A 15,839-nucleotide genomic window follows, 5' to 3' on the forward strand; every position below is an offset into this window, starting at 1 on the left:
TGAACACCATTAGTTTATTTTCTAAGAAGTCCCACCTCACCCAGTGCGTCCCCACATATTAGTACTCCAACTTTCATCTGTGGAAGTGTCAAAGGAAGAAACAACCCTCCACCTTCTGGTCCAAGCCTACTTCTCTCCTGTTCTCTGAACCTCCATCTCCTCCTCACTCTTGGAGACTCTTATGTTCATCCTCAGTGCCTGACATCTAGTAAACACAGATGGATCATAAACTAAATACTTTTTCCTTTACTTGAAAAAAAAATGAGACTATCAGGCCTGAAATGAGCTCTTGCTATATATTCCCCTTTTCAACTAATAGTACTATCAGCCGCCAAGTCACTCAAATTATTAATAGGATCCTCAGACTAATTTTTGAATCCTTCCTCCCATTTACCACTCATATCCAATGATGTGTGTCAATTCTAATCTCCTGAATCTATTCCCTCCTTGCCTGAGCCACCAAATGCATAATGATGCTCTTCTAGCTGGTTCCTCTTCCTCCGTCCCTAATTCTAACGACCACAACTGTCATCAGAATTATCTTTCTAAACACCAATCTAATCAAAGTACTCCTCTATTTAAAAACCTTTGTAAGCTCACTTTGTAAGCAAAGAGTATGATATAGTTAAAACAAGGCCCAACATGATCTGCCCCCATCTACTTGTCTAGTTATTTCCCTCACAACCTTCTTGTCATTCCCAGAACTTGTGTTTTCTTTCATATTTAACGTAATTGCAAAATGGGTACCACTAAACCACCAATGGTGGTACTCTTCATTAACATAATCCCTTTATAAACTGAGATAATACTTTAGTAATAGAAAAATGCTTGGACTCTTAGTCTCGATATTCCCTTGTCTAAGAATTTATTACCATTAATAAATAATTTAACAAAAAAAAAATGCTATGTTCTTGGTTTTTTAAAATTGCAGTTCTATATCTATATTAGTTTAAAGGGGGTGAAGGATATAGCCTTATCATTCAGCAATAGGGAATAGTTCAGGAAATTGTGTCTCAGGGGACAACACAATGGCAATGGTTCACAGCCATTGAAAAGTAAAAATGGGAGATCACTTAGAAGTTAGAAAATATTCATTATATATGACTAGTTAAAATATCAGAAAACAAAGTAGCATGTATACTAGGATTATGTAAGTAAAAAGAAAAACAGCTATGTTAGGTTAGCAAAATTGGGGCTGCTGTTCTTTTTCAAAAAACCTTTCATATTAAAGTTTAAAAAATGTAAAAGCTAGACTTTCAGATTATTTCTATGCTGTCAGTATCGAGAGATCTCTCCTGCCCTGCCCGAGCACTAACAAAGAATTCGAAACAAAAGGTTGGCCTACTCGCCCAAGCTGTCTACTTACTAGGTTCTGGTGGTGGTGGCAGAGGCGGTGGCGGCTCCTCAGTGGCGGCTGCAGCTGCAGCACTGGCAGCAGCAGCTTCATTTGTCATGGACCTGGTGATTCGGCCCTTTCGGCGGCCCTGACTATTGGCAGTCTTTCGTCCCCGGGGCATGGCCTGCTCTCTCTCCTCAGTTTCTTCTACTGTACTTTCTGTCTTGTCCTTTTCCTTGGTATTTTCTCTGGAAACAAAAGCAAATGAAAATTTTGTGTGATTTAAAAGTATACATATATCAAAGAAGGTAGCTTTGAAAATTATTTAAAAATTTCGATAGAAAATTATTTTAAAATTATTTAAATAGAAATTGAATAAAAGACTTGAAAACCCATATCCATAAAGATATTTGCACGCCAATGTTCATAGCAGCATTATTCACAGTGGCCAGGACGTGGAAGCAAGCGAAGTGTCCTGTGATAGATGATTGGCTAAAGCAGCTGTGGTATATATATATATATATATATATATATACACACACAATGGAATATTACTCAGCCATAAAAAAAGATGAAATAATGCCATTTGCGACAACATGGATGGATCTCGAGATAATCATGCTAAGCGAAATAACCTAGACAGAAAAAGTTGAAAGCCACATAACATCACTTATATGTGGTATAAACCTAAAAGCAACAAATAAACAGAACAAACAGGACAGAGAATCATGGACATGGACAATAGACTAGTGGTTACCAGAGAGAGGGTGGGGAAGGGAAATAGATGGGGTAAAAGGGGTTAAATATGTGGTGACAGGAAAAATTAACTGTGGGAGGTAAACATATGCAATATATATACATATTATAATATATATACTTATTGTTAAGTTGTACACCTGAAACTTACTGGATTTCATCAACCAATGTCACCATAATAATAAAAAATAAAAATAAAAATAAAGCTAGGCAATATTTCTAATTAAAAAAGAAAAAAGAAAAAAGAAATTGAACAAAACTACCCAAACCCTCAGTTACTAAGATAAATTTTATCAAAACTTCTGTCATGCCCAATTTTGACCAGCTTTGACTGATGCAAATTAAGATACTTCACAACGGTCTCTTTTATTCATTAATGCAGTGGTCCCCAATCTTTTTAGCACTAGGGACCAGTGCTCCTATGAGAATCTAATGTCTAATGCTAATGATCTGAAGTGGAGCTAAGGTGGTGATGCTAGCGCTGGGGAGCAGCTGCAAATACAGATGAATCTCCCTTGCTCACCCGCCAGTCACCTCCTGCTATGTGACCCAGTTCCTAACAGGCCACAGACCAGTATCAGTCCACTGTTTGGGATGCATTAATGGACTTAATTTTTTTTTTTTTTTAATACCTATAGCACCCTGTCTTCCTAGGTGGTCTCCATCCAAGTACTAACCAGACCCGACTCTGCTTAGCTTCCAAGATAAGATGGGATCGGATTTGTTCAGGGTGGCATGGCCGTAGACAAATGGACTTAAAATTTAAACACATTTCAAATCACCTGACTTGGATACAAGAACACTCTCTGAGGAAGTAGTAAATGGCAGGAGAAAACTCCTTAACCTACAATCCAGAAGCAGTGGGGTACACCGAAAGGCAGGAGTCCTGGATTTCTGGCCTTTGCTCCTACATAAATTTTCTCCTCTGTGAAATGAAGAAGCTGAAACAGATGCTCTCCATGACAAATACCCTTTCTGTGGCATTAATCTATACAACGTTGTAGAAACAGGGCATTATGGTCTTTTTGTTAGGAAAATGGTCTCTGGAGCCAGGCTGTCTGGGATTGTGCCAGAGCTCTACAATTTATTATACATGTGATGACTTTGGACAAGCAGCCATACTGCCACGGACCTCGTTTTCCTTATCTGTAAAATGAGGATAATAATAGATATTTCATAGGGCTATTGTGAGAATTAAAGAAGTTAATTTATAATAATGCTCAGGACAGTGCTTGGAACACAGTAAGCACCATAGGTGTTTGCTACTATTAAGGCTAAACCTCCTTCAGGCTATAAAGTGCTTTTCATAGTCTCAGGGACTTAGAAAAAACAATAATCAATGGTCATAACTATCAATAGCAATAGTACTATATGTAATTTTGGAGCGCCACATCTCCCAGGGTTGTTATATTTAAAAGCAAGGTGCTTAATATACCTTTTAAAAAAAATTAATCAAAGAGATGGCAATATTCAAAGACTCAACTATTTGCTTAATGGAAGGTGATTTTTTTTTTTTAAACTTATCTACTTAAAGCAAAGACCTGTTTGTGGCTTACCAAGTTAGTTCCCCCTCTCCCGCGCCCCAAAATCATTCGAGAATAATTATTTCCCCTTCAGTTATAAACTACCCCTGAAGTAACCATGTAGCTCTCTCCCTTCACTTTTTTCCCTTCCCAATCTGGCTACTGCTACAGCCTTCTATAAAAGAGGTTTTGTCAAAAATCTTCAATGACTTAAAAACTGCAAAATCAAATGCCCTTTTCTTGTTGCATTACTTTTTCTGCTGCAGCTGACACACACTATGGATAATTGTTTCTATATCCCTCTCAACTTAGCTTTTAGGACTTCACACTTTCCTAATATCCCTATTCTGGCAATCTTTCTGGGAACTGCCTTTTCCCCATTATCCTTTACTATATGGATTTCCCAAGGCTCACTCTGGCCTTAACATTCATATTATTTCTACTAGACTCATATTCCATCTTCTAAATCTCCTAAGATCCAGATACTTGTCTTTCCAATTACCTGCTGGAATAATCACCTGGATTTCCCCTTTATATCCAAAAATATGCTCATCCTCACCACCCTAGTTCTTGCTCCAACTCACTTTTCAATCATATGTTAACAGTACACCATGTTCATAATCACTCAGGTTTCCACATTTGATATCTTTAGCTCTTTCCCTTTTCTTTACTTCCTATATGTGATCTAATGCCAAATTTTGGTTATTCCACATCCATAATATTTCTCCCACTAATTCACCATCTCTATTTCTACTATCACTATACCTATTCAGTGCCTTAGAACCCCAATCCCAGTCTTTTAGAACAGCCTCCCTGACTCATATATCTCTAACCTATCCATTATATACTAATGAACTATTACTCCAGCAGAATAACTTTGGCAATAAACCATTCCATTCATTCTAACCCCCATCTATTCCCAAACAGACCCACACAGCCTCCTAACTAAAGTCTACATTTGAGCTTTCATTAAGGCTTTACATAATCTAATCCAATCTATTCTCCACTTTTCTTCTTCACGCACCCTATGTTCCAGTCTATTGAAACCATTATCTGCCCTTTCTCAAAGCAGCATTATCTATTCATGCTGTTTCCTTTGTTCTATTTAATTTAACCACTAGCTCCAAAATAAAGTACTCTTAACTATCCAGACAGAAGTAAACCTAAAACTCTTCTCAATCTTTCAACATACTTCAGTGGTTCTGCTCATTTCTTCCAGGTTTTTTTCTTTTTCTTAAACAATGCTTGGCATCTTGTCTAATTTTCCCCTACTAGATCTTAAACTACCTGGAAATAGTAGCTACCTTAGGTATTTTTGCATCCTCTAAGACCTAGCTCACATACTAGTAATAAATGAATGTTTGTTAAATAAATTAGAGATTTTAAGAAAAAAGTGCAATCAAGATATGTAGTTCCATATGAGCAGAACCACTGATCATGTGGGAGTATAAATGTTATATCTGAACAACTAAAAAATAATTTTTTAAATAGGTATCTTCCTAAAGTAGAATATTAAACTAGCATGAGTATCTAACTCTTTAAAAACCATATCAAGTGATTTAGGCTGCTTTAGTTGCTACAAAACTAGATAAACCTTCAGTATTTCTAAGAGGATTATGGAAATAATGCAATAACTATTAGAAAGGAACTACGGATACATGTATTATGTATAGATCTCAAAGGCATTATGCTAAGAAGTCATGCACAGAAGATACATACTGTATGATTCAATTTATATCAAATTCGAGAAAAGGGAAAACAGATTAGCAGCTGCCAGAGGCCAGGAATTGTGGGGAGGGAAACTACTGTGAAGGAGTATATGCAGTGATGGAAACTTTCCATATCGCCAGTGCACACATCTGTCAAAATGTATCAAAATCGACACACTTAAAGTTGGTGAATTTTATTTTATGTAAATAATGCCTCAATAACTGATCTTTGGGGAAGAACCAACCCAGCTGCTAAGTCCCCCACATCACCTGCCACAGTATGTACACAAAGACATCAAAAGTAGCTATCTCTGAGTGGCAGAATCACAGGTTAATTTTCTTTATATTTTGCTCTCTTTTACTGATTTTCTATAATAAGCAAGAATTCCTTTTATAACCAGGAAAACAGCAACAACTACAAACAAACCAAGAACTCTATTTTATGTGATAAATAAAATCAATAAAGCTGCTACATAAGGTATTATATAAATGAAAACTATTTATATCAGCATTTTTACACTAATATACACTATCTGAAATACAAAATAAGATCCTGAGATATTTTCCGAATCAAATAAATTATATTCAATATATCTCAGTGATAAGTATGCATCATTTAACCCAACCCTTCTGAAATAAGTCCAGAAATAAGTCCATTAAGCCTAAAGTTATATTTACTAAAATACTCCATTTCTTAATGATGTCAAATAACTATTAGATGGTCATAATACAGATCCTATTCTTTTGTCTAAAATCTTATACCTCGAACAGATTCAATTTCATTATTTAAAAATAAGTATAACATTTTACTAATTATTTAACTTACTTAGAGTCTTCCTTTTCATCTTTTTCTTCTTCATCTTTTTTTTCCTCTTCTTTTTTTTCTGTTTTTTCTGCTTTATCTTCTTCTTTTTCTTCCACTTTTTCTTCTTGCGAAGGTCGGGCAATTTGCTGCTAGAATGAACCATCATTTGTAAAACTCAAAGGTAAAATAAATATCTCCTCAAATTGTGATGATGAATTTTTAATAAATATCTATGCAAAAAAATTAATAAATGATTAACTTATCAATCATTTACAATGTAATTAGGGATCATGTATTAAAAAAATAGTCTAATGCTCATTAATATAGCCTAAATATATCGCTTAAAAGGTCACACATACACATACACAATGCCCATAGTGTTTGGACACATTAGGTGAAAATGTTAAGATTCCACTAAGATAACTGAAATCTGAAGTTAGTTTTCTCTTTTGTAAGTCTCTTATCTAATCTGTCACTCAAGAATTCCAACTCTACCTTAAAATCTGATAACCTAAAATTTATCCAACCATCCCCCTAGTATTGGATAACCTATAATTTATCAAACCATATTCTTATTATTTTCATCATTATGGATAATACTAAAAGAAACATCTTTATGCTTTTACTCTTTTGCAAGAACATCCATTCAATGCAATAGTAGACAGCTATGGTCATTATCAAGACTGAAGCAATTTGGAAAAATATTAAGGATATTGTAAAGTGAAAAGAAGTAAAGCACAAATATTTCTAAGCTGTAATTACAACTGTGTAATTGTAAATACTTATATAAACAAAGATTGAAAGAGAATAAAACTATGGACCCTTTTATCTTTGATGTCTTATTTGCTAAAATTGTGACTAAAAGAAAAAAGCAAAATTAAGTTTGTGTTGAGTATTATTATTTAATTTAGAAATCAAGACTTTCTAAACTAATTAGAACTCCAACTCATCATCATAACACACAGCCTATGTTCCATGTGTACCTTTTTCTAATCCTCCTACTTTCCTACATTGTTTTCTCCTCTGGACTCATCTAATACGTCCAGCATTTTCAGCAATTTGCCTGTCATATCCTTTCTACTCTTCCTTGCCTAGTAAACTCCTACATATCTACTGAGATTCAGTTCAAAATATCACGTCTCCCATGAGGCTTTTCTGGATTTCCACAGAAGCTGCACACCCTATCTACCTTTCCACCTGCACGCCCACATATGCTTGTAGTACATATCATGGGGTGGTGCAGTATCCGGTTATCATCAAGGTCTGTCTGGCTCACTGTGTTATAACCTCATAAAGGACAAGGACCCAATCTTAATTATCTTAAGTACCCCCTGTTTCTAGGAGAACGTGAACAATGGAAGTGTCTGCATGTGTTGAATACAGTGAAAACCAAATTCCTTTATTCTGGTTATCTGAAAAGTTTTTGCCTTCCCACCTCAATCCTTCATTTTGATAAAGGCTAATGTCAATCTTGCCTCATAACAACTGCTTGTCCTTGTATCTATTCCTTTCACCAGATGACATAAAGCACTTACTTAAAGTAAAATTTTCCTTAATTCTTAATATCATCTCAAAGTCTTTTACCTACTCACCAAAACTAAAATCTGACATTTTTCTTAAAATAACAAAGGCCTTATTGGCCACTCTGCAAGTGGTCCCACATTATGGCTTCTTCGAACCATGATGGAAAGAAGAATCTGTATTCTTCTTGCTCCCTACTGCCATTTAGAGAATACTGTTGAACTATTATTTAGAAAATACTTCCTTTTTAAAATTTCACATCTACCAATGACACCTTTCTTCCTCTTTTTTTTTTTTAAGTGTTACAGACTGACTTCTCAAATACTCTCAAGAACACGTAGATAATTTTATCACATGGCGCACTACACCTTGTCATTATTCTTCAGATTTCAAAATGCCTATCAATGTCTTTGATCTCCTTATTCTACAATAATGTCATAGTCCATCAAGAACTTTATCTACTATTCCACTGTTTCAAAACCATGACTCTCTTATTGGTTTTGTGACTTTCCCAATTTCTTACCCTGGCTAACGGCCAGTTTCCTTTTCTTCTGAATATTTATTTATTACTAGAGAAAACTAAGAAATCAAGAAAATGTTTAAATGTATACTTTACAACCATGACTAAGTATGCTTTACAACTGGGAAGGTTTTATTCATCTCTGATTCCCTAGCACACCACAGTAATCACAATTCCTATTTCAAATATTAATAACCGCATCCACAGCACAAAGGTAGTACCTGTCATTCTAATCCATAAGACGGCATACCACAGGGGATCACTATGCTGAAACTAATATAATACTGATGTCAGCTGTAACTTAAACAATCTTTAAAATTAAAAAAAAAAAAAAAGATGGAACACCAATTACAAATTCCACCCTTCGTCTAGCAATTGGGCTTCATAACCCACAAAATGGTTGATAGCTCTAAGAAATGAGAAAGAGGTGTCAATTCAGCAGGAGGTAAGTAAAGAGGTTCACTGTTCCCTTAGACTTGGATGATACATATATGCTTATTTCCTTAATACTTTTTTCCTTATAATGCCAACCAGGGTTTTGAAGAGAGTTAAGCAACCTCACACATTCCCTGCTGCATGAAATCAAGCCAACAGCTGATTTTACTCAGCTGGGGAATAAGAAGCAACTGCAGCACATGCTTCAAACAGTCAATGAGAAAATGAAGGTAGCATCCATTCTAAAACAAGGCTCCCAGTTCTGCAGAGGGTGTGAAAACAATACAAAGAAATTGATGGAGTTGCTCGACAGAATCTGTAGAAGTGTGTGACACCTCCAAAGCAGAATCTTTTACATTCCATCCAGGAGACACTCACATTAACCAGGCAGCAGTGAGTAGAAAGGGAGTGCTAAGGAGACCAAAGACTGCAGCAAGCACTTACCTTGAGGAGATATGCATTAAGGCCCATTTTAATGACTGCCACTGACATTAAGACCGTAATGAATAAAACCTGGTTTTAACAAGCAATAATAGGAATTGCTTTTGATTCAGGCAAATCTGTAAAGAAAAATGCCAATCCCTATGGGCTAGGATGGAGGTTACAAGTTACATCCTCTAACCTTTTTAGTGGGCTGGCTGAAGTAGAAGTCCATAATTTCAAAAGGACACTCATCAAAAAGTCCCCCAATAGACAAAGGCATTCCCAATGCTTCTTATCCAGCTTTCTCTCTCCTTAAGCCCCAAATTTGAAAGTCAATACAAAAAGTTTCATTCTGTTAGGGAGGTTCTCATAACATGAAACTTCTGTCAAACAAGCTATTCACTATGAATGGGACAGTACATTATAAAACAAAAAGAAAATTCAAATGAAAAATGAAAATTCAACTCAAAAGAATAAATGAAAAACAGAGCCAATTTCAGCAGGAGCCTCAATAGCAAGCTCAAATAATAGTTTGTGCCGAGGTTTATTACTATTGTATCTAACTTAATATCTAACACACACACACACACACACACACACACACATTCTATTTCTCTGTTAAAATGCTCAAGCCTTTGGAAAACAGACAAAAAATGCCCACTTGGCATATGATGAAGTTATCAAAAAATCAAAACTAAATTTAAGAATAAGTAGCTATAGTTAACTAAAAAGGTATAAGAGGAAGGAAAAAAATGAAGTACTACAGCCATTGACTGCTTTTCTTTAAAAAGTACTTCACGCAGTAAATAGAAAATACCTTATACCTATCTTAACAAAATATATTAATAACTAATGCCTTCAAACAAACTAAATTTGAGACTACTTTCCTGAAGAGTAAAAGCTGTCAATCACTGTAGAGCATCATCATGAAGGCAATAAACGTAATAGCATCTGTGATTTATTGGGCACTCTCTATGTGCCTGACACTGCACTCTAGGGACTTTTTACACATAAAACTAGTTTTCATGTTAACCCTGCAAGATAAGTATTACTGCTTCCACTCCCACAGATGTGGAAACCAAGGCTCATCAAATGAAGGGAAACATCTAGGGTTACATAGATAGAAAAAGGCAGAGCATTTTTGAGTCTAAAGCAATTTCCATTATATATAATTTTTCAACCTGTCTTAAAACATTCTAACTAGTGTCTAGCTAACAGTTTACTCAGTAACTCTCCCAACTACAAAACTTACTACGTTTACATAATAAGTATATGCTTTCGGAATACCTTAGGGGAACAAAAATGTGCTGGCATAACAAACTGGAAAACCTGGAAGAAATAGAAAATTCCTTAAAAAAAAAAAGTACAATCTTCCAAGGCTAAATCAAGAAGAAACAGAAAATCTGAACAGACAAATAACTACTAACAGAATTGAATCAGTAAGCAAAAAAAAATCTCTACAAAACAGAAGTCTAGGATCTGTGGGTGAATTTTACCAAACATTCAAAGAAGAATTAACACCTGTCCTTCTCAACCTATTCCAAAAAATTCAAGAGGGAAGAAGGGTCTCAAGCTCAATTTATCAGGACACCATGACTAGACAAAGACATTAACAAAAAATTTTTTTAAATTATAGGCTAATATCTCTGATGAACATAAATCCAAAAATCCTCAGCAAAACATTAGCAAACCAAATTCAGCAATACATTAAAAAGATCATATGCTATGAGCAAGTGGAATTTCTTCTTGGGATGCAAGGTTGGTTCAATATCTGCAAATCAATTAACGTGATACACTACATAAACAAAATGAAGAAAATATGATATACCAGTAGATGCAGAAAAAGCATTTGACAAAACCCAACATTCATTTATGATAAAAACTCTCGGCAAAGTGTGAACAGAGAGGGAACATGTATCAATGTAATAAGGCCATATATGACAAACCCACAGCTAAGATCATATGCAATGTTGAAAAGTTAAGTGTTTTAAGATCAGGAATGATACAAGGATGCCAACTTCCATCACTTCTGTACAACATAGTATTGGAAGTCCCTGCCACAGAAATCGGACAAGAAATAAAAGGCATCCAAATTGGAAAGAAAAAAGTAAAACTCATTATTTGCAGATGACATAATACTGTACATACAGAACCCTAAAGATTCCACCAAAAAGCTATTAGAAACAATAAATGGATTCAGTAAAGCAGCAGGATACTAAATTAATATTCAGAAATCAGTTGCAATTTTATATAAAAATTTTTACATGTTTATACAAATTATCAGAAGGAAAAAGTTTTTAAATCCCATTTACAATAGCATCAAAAAAATAAAATAAAAATATCTTGGAATAAGTTTAAACAAGGAGGTAAAAGATCTGTACTTGGAAAACTATAAGACATTGAAGAAACTGAATAAGATACAAATAGATAGAAAGAAGCATATACCATACTCTGGATAGGGAGAATGAACATCATTAAAATGTCCATATTACTCAAAAGAATCTATAGATGAATGGATCTATGCAATCCCTGTAAAATACCAATGGCATCTTTCACAGAACTAGGACAAATAATCCTAAAATTTATATGGAACCACAAAAGACACCGAACAGCCAAAGCAATTGAGAAAGAAGAACAAAGTTGAAGGTATCACACTACCTAATATCATACTATGCTACAAGACCATAGGTACTGGCATTAAAACAGACACATAGATCAGTGGAACAGAATGGGGAACTTAGAAATAAACTCATGTCTATATGGCCAATTAATCTATGACAAAGGAAGCAAGAATATACAATGGGGTAAAGACAGTCTCTTCAATAAATGGTGTTGGAAAAACTGGACAGATGTAAGCACAAAAAAAAATAAAATGGAACTAAACCACTTTCTTATACCATATACAAGAATAAACTCAAAATGGATTAAAGACTTAATTGTCTTTAATTGGGCACTCTCTATGTGCCTGACACTGCACTCTAGGGACTTTTTACACATAAAACTAGTTTTCATGTTAACCCTGCAAGATAAGTATTACTGCTTCCACTCCCACAGATGTGGAAACCAAGGCTCATCAAATGAAGGGACACATCTAGGGTTACATAGATAGAAAAAGGCAGAGCATTTTTGAGTCTAAAGCAATTTCCATTAGACATGAAACCATAAAACCCCTAGAAGAAAACTCTCTGACATTACTCTTAGTAATATTTTTTTGGATAGGTTTTCTTGGGCAAGGGGAACAAAAGAAAAAATAAACAAATGGGACTACATCAAACTAAAAAGTTTTCACACAGCAAAGAAAACCATCAATACAACGAAAAATCAACCTATTGAATGGAAGAAGACATTCACCAATGATACACCCAGTAAGAGATTAATATACAAAATCTATAAGGAACTCACACAATTTAACACCATAACAACAAACAATCCAATTAAAAAATGGGCAGAGGAACTGAACAGAAATTCCCCAAAAAGGACATACAGATGGCCAATAGGCATATGAAAAGATGCTCTGATAATCATCAGAGACATGCAAATTAAAACCACATTGAGCTATCACCTTACCCCTGTTGAATGGCTATCATCAATAAATCAACAAACAAGTGTTGGCGAGGATCTGGAGTAAAGGGAATCCTTGGCACAGTGTTAGTGGGATTGTAAATTGGTGCAGCCGCCATGGAAAACAGTATGGAGGTTCCTCAAAAAATTAAAAATAAAACTACCATATGACTCAGTAATCCTACTTCTGAGTATTTATCTGACAAAATCCAAAACACTAATTTGAAAAGATATATGCATTACCTATGTTCACTGCTGCTTTATTTACAATAGCCAAGATATGGAACCAATTTAAGTATCATCCATTGACAGAAGTTTGGATAAAGATGTGGTATATATGCACAATGGAATATTTACTTGACCATAAAAAAGAATAAAATCTTACCATTTGTGACATGCATGGACCTAGAGGGTATTACACTAAGTGAAATAAGGCAGACAGAGAAAGGCACATACTATATAATTTCACTTACATGTAGAATCTAAAAAACAAAATAAACAAAACAGAAACAGCCTGATAAATACAGAGAACAAACTAATGGCTGATGAGAGGGGCATTGGGAGGCTGGGTGAAAAAGATGAAAGGAATAAGAAGTATAAATTGACAGTTACAAAATATTCATGAGGATATAATGTACAGCAATAGGGGAGTGGATCCCGACTTTTTTGGCACCATAAACCAGTGCTCCTAGCACTGGGGAGCCGCTGAAAATACAAATGAAGCTTTGCACACTCACTTGCCATTCACCTTCTGCTGTGTGCCTGGTTCTTAACAGGCCACGGACCGATACCAGCCCATGGCCCAGGGTGGGTGGAGGGGGCAGGCAAGAAGGAAGAGGGGAGATTGGGGACCCCTAGAATAGGGAATATAGTTGACAATGTTGTAATAACTATGTATAGTGCCAAGTAAATACTAGATTTATCAGGGGGATCATTTTATAAGTTATATAAATGTCTAACCACTATACTATACACTTAAAATATAATATGGAATATTGACTGTAATTGAAAAAATTTTTCAATTTAAAAATATATACAAGTAAACAAGACCAAAACACACACACACAAAAAAGCAAAAAAGCCCAACATGCTGAATATTTAATGAGGAAGGTGTAAGCATGTAGGAAGAATACAAACTCTTGTGAAAAGTATTCAAGTATTTGGAAATAAAGAATATGGTTTTTAAACAATGACCTGCTTTATTGTAGGTCACTAGCAGGTATCATAGTAATTCCATTTGCATATTGATACTTATTAAATGGGAGTTTATGCTGGAAAGTAAGAAAAAATTCTTAGAAGTTCTATAAAAAAAAGTTGCACATTGAATCGAATTACTATTTGGCATATTATCTGTAATTCTAGATCCCAGTAACACTGAAGCGTGGCTTTTAGCTTCCAACCTTTGATATATATTCACAGATTCAACTAAAATTTATAAAGAACCACAATCAATCTCATCATGGGACACTAATAAGTTGCAGTGTAAAAGTGGTTTGGCAGTATCTAACAAAATTTTGAGAGAACAGTTAAAACTTTTGCCAACAATAATCTCTGAACACAATCCTAACAAAAATATGATTATGTCTCATTTACCTATTATTTTAAGATTAAAACTAATTTTCAGAGTAAACAATAATATGCCAGGTTCCCTATAGCAAAAACAGGATAAAAATCAAAGCTCAAACTTGGAATCTCTCAGTCAATAGCATACTTACTATTCATTCATCTACCAAATAAAAATTGTTTGTTACAAAAAATTAAAAATGAATAAATTTAAGAGAAAAGTTCACCTGAAATTTACTGGATTTTGTTAACCAATGTCACTATAATGAAAATAAATTGTTTCTCACAGGTAAGAGGTAAGGAGTGGGGGGGATGGAAGAAGCAATCGAAAACTGAAAGAATCAAGTAGAACCGTCAGCAGAATTCTACAGAGTCTTGAAATAAGTTTGCCCTAATCACTACTGGATTACCTGACGTAATTCCTACTGATTCAAATTTGCTTGGGTAATAGAACAGTAAAGTGATTTTCAAGTTAGTTGGACCTCTATATTTATCACAGTAAGATCAAGACATATGAATTTAAAAGTTCTTAACCTGTAACTATGTTTTTAAAAAAATGTTTCTGAACTTTTTTCTATATAGCAAACTATTATTTCCAACCCACATGTATGTTTTTCCTAAACTCCAGACTTAAGATAGATAGATAGATAGATATATTATATATATATATATATATAACTGCCACTTTACATCTCTGCTTAGATGTCTAACAGGTATTTGAAATTTAGTATATCTCAATTTCCCCCCAAAATCTGCTCCTCTTTCAGTCATGCCTATCACAGTAAATGGCACCTCCACAGCCAAAACTTGGGTTGTCTTTGATAACTGTTGTTGTTGTTGTTGTTGTTTTGTTATTTTATTTTGCATCCCCCACAATCAATCAGCAAAACCTGTTGGCCTTACTTTCAAATGTATATCCAGAAATTGACCAGTTCTCCTCACCTCCCCCACTATAGCCTAGTCCAAGCCACTAGGATTATTAGAACAACCTCCTAACTGGTCTCCCTGTTCTCCTCTCTCACTTGGTATCAGTTCTGTCATTCAGTTCTATATTAAACGAACACCACCTAATTTCTGAAAAACTGTCCAGCTATTCTAACACAAATGGAATGAAGTACTCAGCAATTAAATACAATAGGTATGATTATTTTGGTCTGAGATGGTGGATTAACTCCATCAATCAATACCCTCCTTTCACAAAATCCCAGTGAAACAATCAGAAAAATATAAAACTAGAGGGAAAAACCAGAGGTAATAACCTAAAAGCTCAAGTGGCAGGACTAGACTGCTGGAAAGGCTGACAAAACCAAAACTGAGCCTACCTGGGGGCAAGAATTCCCAAGGTTCAGGTCAAGGTGAGGGTACACATAGAATACCTCAGTTCTGCAAATGCGTTCTGGAATGTGCTAAGGGTACTAGCCCTCAGAAAAAGAATGTGCAGAAGAAAATACTAATATGGCTGAAACATAACAAGGATGAGTGCCACAGAGGAGCGAAATAGTGCCTCTAATAACTTTAAAAGACAAATGTTTCAGAGTAACAACGAGACTCTCTGTCACACAAAACTTCCTGTTAGAGCTTTCTCCTCTATTGGCATAAGCAATGACGGCTAATCCAACCAAGGTAAGGTAAAATAAATATTAAATTATCCCCTTACATTATCTGGAATTGAAAAAAATTAAACAGC

General features: G+C 35.0%; 1 protein-coding gene across 20 annotated transcripts in view; it reads right to left on the reverse strand.

The window, feature by feature from the left end:
- The window catches only part of NCOR1 (nuclear receptor corepressor 1), a 171,474-nt gene that overhangs the window by 73,342 nt on the left and 82,293 nt on the right, over positions 1–15,839 (reverse strand). For 14 of the 20 annotated variants that reach the window (XM_036223863.1, XM_036223862.1, XM_036223873.1 and 11 more), the window contains 2 exons: positions 6,151–6,278; positions 1,367–1,584 (listed from right to left, as the gene is read on the reverse strand). In XM_036223863.1, the coding sequence (XP_036079756.1) occupies positions 1,367–1,584; positions 6,151–6,278 (346 nt within the window). The remainder of the gene's footprint in view (positions 1–1,366; positions 1,585–6,150; positions 6,279–15,839) is intronic. The other 6 variants (XM_036223868.1, XM_016145126.2, XM_036223879.1 and 3 more) reach the window with 1 other exon arrangement.

This window comes from Rousettus aegyptiacus, unplaced genomic scaffold, assembly GCF_014176215.1.
Source record: "Rousettus aegyptiacus isolate mRouAeg1 unplaced genomic scaffold, mRouAeg1.p scaffold_m13_p_6, whole genome shotgun sequence".
NCBI lineage: Eukaryota > Metazoa > Chordata > Mammalia > Chiroptera > Pteropodidae > Rousettus > Rousettus aegyptiacus.